Source organism: Malus domestica, chromosome 16, assembly GCF_042453785.1.
Source record: "Malus domestica chromosome 16, GDT2T_hap1".
NCBI classification, from domain to species: Eukaryota; Viridiplantae; Streptophyta; class Magnoliopsida; order Rosales; family Rosaceae; genus Malus; species Malus domestica.
The window spans coordinates 5,157,159-5,166,938 of record NC_091676.1 but is presented as its reverse complement, the minus strand read 5'-3'; the positions used below and the strand labels follow the sequence as shown (position 1 = coordinate 5,166,938).

The 9,780-nt window shown below is 32.5% G+C and overlaps 1 protein-coding gene across 1 annotated transcript; it reads left to right on the top strand.

The window, feature by feature from the left end:
• The first annotated feature begins 7,589 nt into the window (after positions 1 to 7,589).
• On the top strand, positions 7,590 to 8,990 carry LOC103402910 (uncharacterized). Its single transcript, XM_008341695.4, has one exon. The coding sequence runs from the start codon at positions 8,152 to 8,154 to the stop codon at positions 8,731 to 8,733; it is 582 nt and encodes a 193-aa protein (XP_008339917.3). The 5' UTR covers positions 7,590 to 8,151; the 3' UTR covers positions 8,734 to 8,990.
• The last annotated feature ends 790 nt before the right edge of the window (positions 8,991 to 9,780 follow it).

The window sequence follows — 9,780 nt, the reverse complement described above, 5'->3', positions numbered from 1 at the left end:
AAAATTTTAATTTTTAAGTTATTAACTTTTTAACACACATATCATACTATTAATATAGTGACACATGATGTATCATCTTATATGACGGTCACACTAAAAAATCTCTCGGTAAACTCAATATTTTTCTTTTAGGAGCCATTATTTTGTCTGTATATTTAGGTAAGAAATTGAATACCTCCATTTGTGTGGCTGACAAACTTGTACTAGAAACTCTCTGACTAGGTTGTTTTTTAAATTGTTGAATATTCAATGAAACTGTGTTTGCTAAGAAAATTCAAGAATTACGACATTTCCAAAAAAAAAAAGAAAAAAAAAAGAAAAGGAATTTCTAGTAGGATCGTAACATATTTGACATTTCAAAACTTAGGGTTTCTCTCCATTTTTCCTGTTTAACTAAAATATTTCTTTTCTTGCCATTTCCAAATAACAATTTTTCTTCCCTTCCTACTTCTTTCGGCATGCAAGAAACTCAATAATTTAGTTTCTTTTGTTTGTCAATTTCCAAGTTAAAAAGAAAAAAAAAGGAACTCAATAATTTTGAATAATAATTGTGTTTCTCTACGGGAGATTGCGCAGATATTACCTTTTCGCAGATTAGGTATCTTCCTCGGATAGATTTCTAAATTGGAACAGTTAATCTTCTTAATCTTTATTGGAAAATCATCTCTCCAAAAAATTATTCGAATCGGAGATTGTTTAGTCATTCGAATATATCGAATAAATAGATGGTTCATCATGAATATATTACTTGATACTTACATTCTCGATTTGTTATGTACATTCAAATGACTAGAAGTTCTAATTCAAATGATTTTTTGTATGGATGATCTTCAAATAAAGATTAAGAAGTTGAACAATTTCGATTGTGAAATTTATATATTTAAAAGAAGTAAGATATGTGCATTCCTATAAAAGAACGTAATTATTATCTTTTAATTTTTAAGTTAGCTATAAAAATTTGGGAACGTCAGGTGCATTATTGACACAGATAGTATAGTACTGTGTATATGCACCAAAACTGAGGAATTCATCAAACCCCACATCTCTGTGACATAAATGAACCCTCGACCAGGAAGGAAGGGAAGCCCAAGCAACCAAACAACATCATGATACATACAACACTTAATAAACTAAAAGAAAATTTGGTCCATCTGCCAAGTGGTTGAGGCACACACATTATGGAAACTTGCAACCAAATTTTCATGCACGACTTATGACTCATCACTACTACCTCAATTTAATCAAATTTTATTTTATTGCACATGTAATCGGTTGGTTTAGCTGCACCCAGTAACGATTTGATTAGAGAAAATCTCAAAAGTTTGATTCACGCGAATAAAAATAACAATACATTTGCAACGAGCTTGATACAGAGTAATAGTCAATATCAACTTTGTTGTGGTAGAGTAAACAATCTATTGTTTTATTTCATTCTGACCTATTTTAAATAATTGATTTCCGCACTCTCTTTGTTTGTCTTACATACGTCTATTTATTTTTAATCCTTAGATTGAACGTATAAGAAAAAACAATCAACAACTAAGAATAAACAGATGTAAAACAAAGACGTGCAAAATTATTTTCTTTATTTTATTAGAAGGTTTATATTATTCATTTGGACGTTCACCTAATCATGATATGTATGTGTGTGACAGCTCAAAGGCTCTAAAAATGGAGAGTGACATAACTTAATTAAAGGAAAGGAAGGTAGGGAAGATGTAATGATCCATGTTGCGAGGATTGTGTCATGCAGCAGCACTTCTTGTTGAAATTAGGTTCACTAACCACGTGCTGTGCACCGGTTCATGACTCAGCTGACCTCCACAACCCACATGCACTTCTTGGCCGGACGTTGCACGTTCGTACACATCTTTTCCGGCTATAAAATTCATGCATATTCATTTCTTTTTGTCTGTCAAGGTGGTTTTGTTTTGGTCAAGGCCAAGTTGGAAGGAGGAGAAAATCCCAAAAGCTTTTGAACACATGTTACAGAATCAAAGTGAGAAGTTGGAATCCCATAGAACTTCCTGCATAACTACTCATTGGTGGAGCTTAAATTATACGCTTGTGATGAGGTGTTCATTATCTCCCTTCTTCCTTTCAACTCATGAGATTTTGTTCAAAGAACGTAAAAAATCGCACATCGAAAACCTTACAAATTAAAACATAACTTACATCAAATGATTTCATCTCTAATTCTTTTCAGACCTATTAACGCAATAGTAATTACTCAACGGGCTTTTTATTTTCGTTAAATTTGAGATAGTTGAATCTCAAATTTAATTATCATAATCCTAACTTATTTCCCCATACTATTTCATTACGAAACTTATTTTTAATTGGTTAGAGGCTTGTAGTTTGGGAGCAGCCTCTCCATAAATGGGGGTAAGGCTAGCCGACATTCACCTCTCCCAGACCCTGCGTAAAGCGGGAGCTTTGTGCACTGGGTACGACCTTTTTAGTAAGGCTGATTACTTGTAACTATGATATTAAGGACACAATACGAGTGAATGTTTCTTATAGCTAACCATATACAGCAAGCAAAATTTGACTTCATTGGTTCTTAGGTATTACGTCTTTTTAGTTGCTTTATGTGGAAACTATTCATGCAGTTATGCCTGAAACATTTGGTTCACGCCGCAACGCGCGAGCTTATTTTCTAGTTTGGTCAAAAAAAAAAAAAGAGGCTTGTAGTCTAAGCAAAGTATGACTTATCTATCCACGCATGACAAGTTTAAGATTCTAATTTATCTTCCATCTTCTTGATAAATTCATAAGTTAAAGTAATTAATAATTATTCATACATATCAATTGCATTTGGAAAACTAAACAAATATTAATTAAGGTTGTATTAGTCATAAAATGAATAGAAAAACTAAGCGGGAAGATCCAACATAAGGAGTAGGATTCTCTCCTTTCTTTTTTTCCCTCCCTTCCCTCTCCTCCTATTTGAATGGTCACGGTTAAGCCACATCAACATCTTATATTAATTTTTTATAAAAATAGAAAGACAAAATAAAGAATGTGAGAAAAAAGGATAGAAAAAGGAGGGAAGAGAATCGTACTCCACAGCATAATCCAGACAAAGCGATTTAGACAGTACAAGTTTGTCCCCATTTGTGATTTTTGCTTGGGTTGGCATGCCTTTTACAAATCCTAATTATTTCTTTTCAATAATTAAGTTTAACACCAAACCCTAATACAAATATATATATATATATATATAATTATATATACAATACAATAAACGATATATGTGACAGTGCCAGGGCTTTAATTCTTGATCGACAGACTGGTCATGATGCACAAAATAAAACAATATTATTCAAGGTTAGTTGTTTTAAGTGAGCTTAAATTAACGCAACAGTCCACGTGATTAAGATCCGATTGCCCTCATATTTGGGGTTACTTTAACTAATTAATTTTGGGGAGGCACGAAGCATGAACTGTTCGACCTTATTGGTCACTTAATCAAATCAATTAATTTATTAATTAATATGGAAATACTCGATTCACTCTCTGCATACGTGCAGTCTAAGATGCAAACTGGATGCTTTTAACCTAGTTGCATAGACAAATGGTTAGTTCAATAAACAACAACAAAAAAAAAAGTTTTATCTCATTAAGTGGTGTCAACTGTATAAATTATAGAACGTCATGATTATGCTTAGTTTTACGTCAAGTGTTCTGTTAATTCCAATTACTATATATCTTTTCTTAAAGTTTTTGTCCAAATCTTGTTAAGATCTTCCCCATGCTCCTTTTGTTTTGAGTTTGCTTCTCATAGTAAAATCTTTTAACCGAAACCACTGTAAGTCTTCGGTTCATGTATTCAAACTATCTTATTTTTCATAAACAAGAAAAAAATAATCATGTAAGTTTAATAATTTTATTATTAAAAACTTGGGGAAGCTGGCATCGGTGTTAGGCTTTTTATCGTCTTTGACGGGAATTCATGGGCAACTACATCTATACGGCCCGCCCGGTCTAAATTAAAAGGCTAATACTAAAGAGATTAAATTTATAGATAAAATTTTGAAAACTATAAGAAATAGAAGTTGATGATTGGTTTATCATTTAAACGCTAATAAATGTGCTCATTTCTATTGGTGATACATCTTTTAGTTTGTAAATTTAATCTCTCTAGCATTACTCAATTAAAAATAGAGGGCAAGAAGTAATCAAGGTTTTTTTTAATTAATCTTAATAACCGAACTACTTTGAACATGAAATCCTTGATCATTGAATAAGGTAGCGGAAGAAGAGCAGCGCGACAAGAAGGGCTCGCGCTCTCTCTCTCTCTCTCTCTCTCTCTCTCTCTCTCTCTCTTATTTTTTGACTCTTTGAAAATTTGTCAGTACTACTGGTGTTTACAATTTCTTTGATACGATCGATATTTTTATAGAAATATAAAAAAAATTAGAGAAAGATAGGAAAATGAGGGGTGAGGTCTAAACTTTACCTAATACATGAAAAACTCTTAAGTTTAAGCTAAAATCAACATATATATTGTCGATATTTCTAACACATCTGTTAAATATCGGATAAACCAATATTTGAGAATCCTTAAAGTTTCATTTTAAATTTCCATCATTTCTATTAAAAACAACCGATATCAATATCGGTATTTGATATAATCGTCGATATTTTAACAAATTTGTATATTGAAATTTTCAACGATACTGATATTTTAATCACTGATTAACACTTAAAAACGGCCATGTTGCACTTATATGGAGTGTGACAGGACCTTAGCGAGGAATTATGTTCTCGTTGAATAAGTGTATCTTGTAGTATCAATAGCTATTCTCAAATATTATTACGCATTAGATTTGAAAAGTATAGAAGAAAACTATTTCAAAGCTTAAATACTTTCTTCACAACTGATTTCGCACACGTCAAGGTGTTATCTAAACAAGACAATAATGTCAAATAGCATATACAAGCAAGTGCGAGGAAATTCAAAATTGACTAGGATTTTTTTCCTTTCTCTTTTCATATTCTTCCATCATCTCTTCTTACAGTCTCTTTTTTTTTGTCTTTCTCTTACTATAAAAAATTAATATAAAATATTGACGTGACTTAACCGTGACCATTCAAATAGGAGAAGACGGAAAATGAAGAAAAAAAAGAGGGGAGAGAATCCTACTCCATTCAAAATATAGAAGAACCTACATGGCAAATCGACCAAAACTTAAGTCTTTGTTGACAATTCATCAGCCTTGTCTCTCATACCTTCCAAGAAAATTCAAAAAATATAAAGTTGTATTCTCCTTCTAAAGTCTTAAAGTCCAAAGTCTAACACCAAACGTATCACCCAGGAATAATCTTTTCTTTAATTAAATTAACTTTGTATTGGCGGACTGGGTCTTATATTTTCTAGTTGGACGTTGGAAAAATGCTCTCGGGACAGAGATAGTCCAAGCAAATAAAATAATAAAATTGTAACAAGTAGTGGATCCAGGATTTAAATTTTGATGGTCCCAATGTTGAACACAAGTTTTATAAGTAGAAACAGAGCGCAAAGCGAGGAAAACAAATATTCTGTTTATTCACTTAGCGGACTTATTGTGCACATATCAACAGATAAATGCATATGCCAAAACAATCTGATTAGTTATATAGAAAGAATTTGTCAAACGTTGTCGACGCAACTTGTTGAGATATATTTAGCATGCATTATATCAAACATTTAATAGTGCAAAAAAAAGACCCGTACTAAATATTCAGAAAATTCTAAAATTCACATATTTATTTTGCGGACTAGAACGGTTCTGAAATCACCTTAGCCCCTATTTCTATCCGCCCCTAATCGTAACATCGTTGTGGTGTGTGTGTTTGACCAGAAATAAACTGTTGCTCAACTTGAAAAAGTAGCTACGTCGATCGCAAGAAAGATACCAAAACCCTAGAAACATTAAATAAGCAGGTTAATTGGGTTACGCTTTGCCGCCATCTAACACGTCGTATCCGTGACTTGAGCTTCCAAGTTAACGTGCCATACGTGAGAACAATAATTTTTTTTGAGATCCACCGTCGATGTGCATACAGATGACATTTGTAAACGCAACAGTTTGATTGTCTTTACCAATAATTTTTACATATAATTCCACAAATATCAATTGCGTCATCGACAATGATGGAATTAGCATGAGATCGTTAGTTGTTCATAATTTCACCAACTTAAAAATCTACGTATATTTGTAATTTTGTATGTGTATTACATTTGATCTTATACAACAAACTAAATTACAACCTTCTTTTATTATAGCTACTTCTTTTTCTATTTTTTTTATCATCCATGTCTTTTTTTTTTCTCTTCTTGTGTGTGACTGTATTGTGCACCCCAAATGCTTGATCAAATGCTCATTTGACAAGTCTTTGCAGTCTTCAACATTGCTCTACAATTTTCTGTAGCCCACCATTGACAAGCTTCTATATATCATAGTAGTTGTTATGATATGTTAGCATAAACCTTCAACAAATGTTTCTACCGTGCCAAATATTAAAATTGTAATACATATCTTATGCATTAAAAGGCCTTCTACAATATACCGAAAAAGAAAGTATGATATTAATATATTGAACTTATATCAAAATTGTTCCTATAGTAAATTGAAAACTTTGAGTGTGAGTCAATATATATCGAACTAAATCCAATATATTAAAATTATGCGTGTGGTACTTATATACTAATTAACAATAGTATTGTAACAGTCTAATTTGTATATATAATTAAGGTAATGCTATGTAGATTAAATTTACAAACTAAACGATGTGTCACCAATAGAAAATAAGCATGATAATTAACACTTAAGTAATAATCTAATCGTTAACTTCAATATCATTTAGTTTACAAAATTTAATCTATAAATTTTGTCTCTATAGTATTAAGTTAACCAATTATTAAACTCAATCAAATTATGGAAATGGAAAGGTTGGTACTGGTAAAGTAACAATTCTTTTGTTGGTTGTCTGCCTTAAAATTCGGGACCATTAACTTAAAGGGCTCTGCCACTTGTACCACCCGCCTCGGGCATCAATCTGCAGCTCTGGCTTTATCACACCGTTGAAATTTGGCCATTCGCTGGTGGGTCCTCCACTCACTCATTTTTTATTACACAAAAATGTACACTAATTTTCTAATTTAACCTAATAAAAAAGGTCAAGTATTCTTTATTTTTTTAACTGAAAAAAATAAATAATAATACGTCCATTATTTTATAAAATAATCATACATTTGTTAAAAAAAATATTAGAAAAATTAAAGGGTGAGTACTATCCAAAGAAAAATGTTATGAGCTAAATGTGTAAATTAAATTTTTTTAATTAAAAAAGACATAAAAATATGCTGATTTTGTTACTTAAGCGTTAATGACGGATTTAATTTTTTTATTTGATATGATTCATTATTTAATTTACAAATTTAATATGCTTAACAATACTCTCATTTAACCCCAGCAAGTAATCTAGTGATAAGAGTATGGACTCTATGACTTATAAACAAAAAAATATAAAAAATTTCATGTTCAATGTTCCGAACTGATGAATATGACTGCGCATTAAGTGAAATTTTCTATAACCTTTAAGAATCCAAAAAATATATATAATCGTAACTTGCCGACCGTTCTTTAAAAAATAAATTAGAATTCTACCCCCTCCAGATACCACTGACCACTGACATTACCAATTACTCTCTCTCTCTCTCTCTCCCTCTATCCTAACTGCCTTTGTCACTTTCATTTGGGACCTCGAGATATCTTCCTCCTCAATTACCAACCGCTCGTGTTCCTCGACAACACCAAAAGCCAATCCAACGGTCCGATGCATTCATATCTCCCCTCTATACAACACCTTTACCATTTAATATTATTATTTTTAGATAAATTATTTTTTAATTAACTTATGGTTTCCCAAGCATCTTTTCCCTCCAACACAACACCAAAAAAATCATTAAAATATTCCTCAGCTTCCATGTTTCACTCATTTTTCCAGCCCTTTTGACCCGACCCTTACCTTTCCTCCATCTCTCTCTCGCTCTATATAAAGACCTCCCATCCCCTTCTCTCTCTCATCAAAACCCTTTTATTCCCCCTAGCGTCTTCCTCTCTCTTGCAAGCTATTTTCTTGCTCTCTACTTTCTCTCTGCAAATGGCCATCGCCGATCAAACTCCGGCAAAACAGCAAAGGGAAGAAACCCTAACCCTCGTTGACGACAGTGTTCGTCAAGCTCCCTCTAAACGCCAAAGGGACGAAACCCTCACCCTAGCTGAGGATTCTGTAGATCTCAAGCGTCAGAAACCCTACACCGACATACTTTCTCTCCTCGACGAAGAAGTAGAACCTCCGGAAGATTTGTCCTCTTTAATCACAACCCTGCAGCAAGAAATCTCACCTGAACCTCTCAACGCATTCCCCAGCTCCGAAACCCTAGCCGCCGAGTCGGCTCTAGAAGGCTATGCCTCGTCTTCCTCTGGCTCTTCCACTCCTACTTCTTCCAATGCGTGTTTTTTGAAGGAGGATGAATGCGAGAGGGTTATGAGACATCTTCTAGAAGCTTCTGACGATGAGCTTGGGATTCCGCAGAGGGAGGCTGACGGGTCCGATGAAGTGGATGGTGATGGGTTTAAATTCGATGGTCTGGATGGGTTTTCATTTGGTGATGGGTTGTGGGAGCTTGAAGACGAAGCCGCCAACTACTATACCTTGGTGCAATCTGAACTGTTTATGTAGTTCACTGATTGGCGCATGGAGTGGACCGGTGGTGGGTTAAAAATGCAATGGAATTATATATTAGGGGAGTTTGGAGGCAAAAAAAGATGTTTCTGAAGGTGTTAAAAGAGGGACAAGTAGGGAAAATGGAGAGAATTTTTAATTTTCATTTTGGTCCCTCTTCTTCTGTAAAAATACCAAGCGTTCTCTGCCACCTATTAGGAGATTAACTTGTAGAAGGGAAAAAGTGATTTAAAATTCAAGAAATTATTTTAACACCCTGTCGTTCTCAATATGTTTATTTCTTGTAGTGTACCCATTTTGTCCTTGCATTAAATACTTTACGCAGTTGGACTAAACCTTGCTGAAGGGTAAATTTGCCCTTTTAAGAACACAAATTTCTCTAAATTTTAAGAAAGTATTATCAGCATTTTAAAAATTTTATTCTATACTTTTGACGGGTGAATTTTTTTTTTAAATTATAAAAAATTTAAAGTGTAAAATAAGAAATTTGAAATATCAATAACAATTCTCTACTTTTATACCTAGCTTATGTACTAAAGAATAATGTTTGACTAGGGAAGAACAATATTTGACTACTAGAAAATGAGTAAGGGATGGTTTAGGAGTGAGGTGTTTAAAAAAAAAAAATTGTGAGGGTTTTAGTTTGGTAAACTGAAAAAAAAAAAAAATTTATTTTGTAAGCTACTGTGAGGAAATCAAAGGAAAAAGTTAAAGCTGCTATTTGCAGTGTTGTTATTCAAAATTCTTTGAAATTAGAGAGCTTTGTGATGTATAACAATAAAGATCATTTTTATAAAAAATAAATTAAAACTAAGATTATTAATTAATCTATTACAGTGAATACATAAGTAGTTAGTACTACTTTTTTTTTATTCAAAATTCTTTGACATTAGAGAGCTTTGTGATGTATAACAATAAAGATCATTTTTATAAAAAATAAATTAAAACTAAGATTATTAATTAATCTATTACAGTGAATACATAAGTAGTTAGTACTACTCTTTTTTTTTTTTTTTTTTGAGAGAGAGAACTAGGAAGTAGATA

Coding starts and splice junctions, on each gene's coding strand:
- LOC103402910 (XM_008341695.4), top strand. CDS start 8,152: ATGGCCATCGCCGATCAAACTCCGGCAAAACAGCAAAGGGAAGAAACC.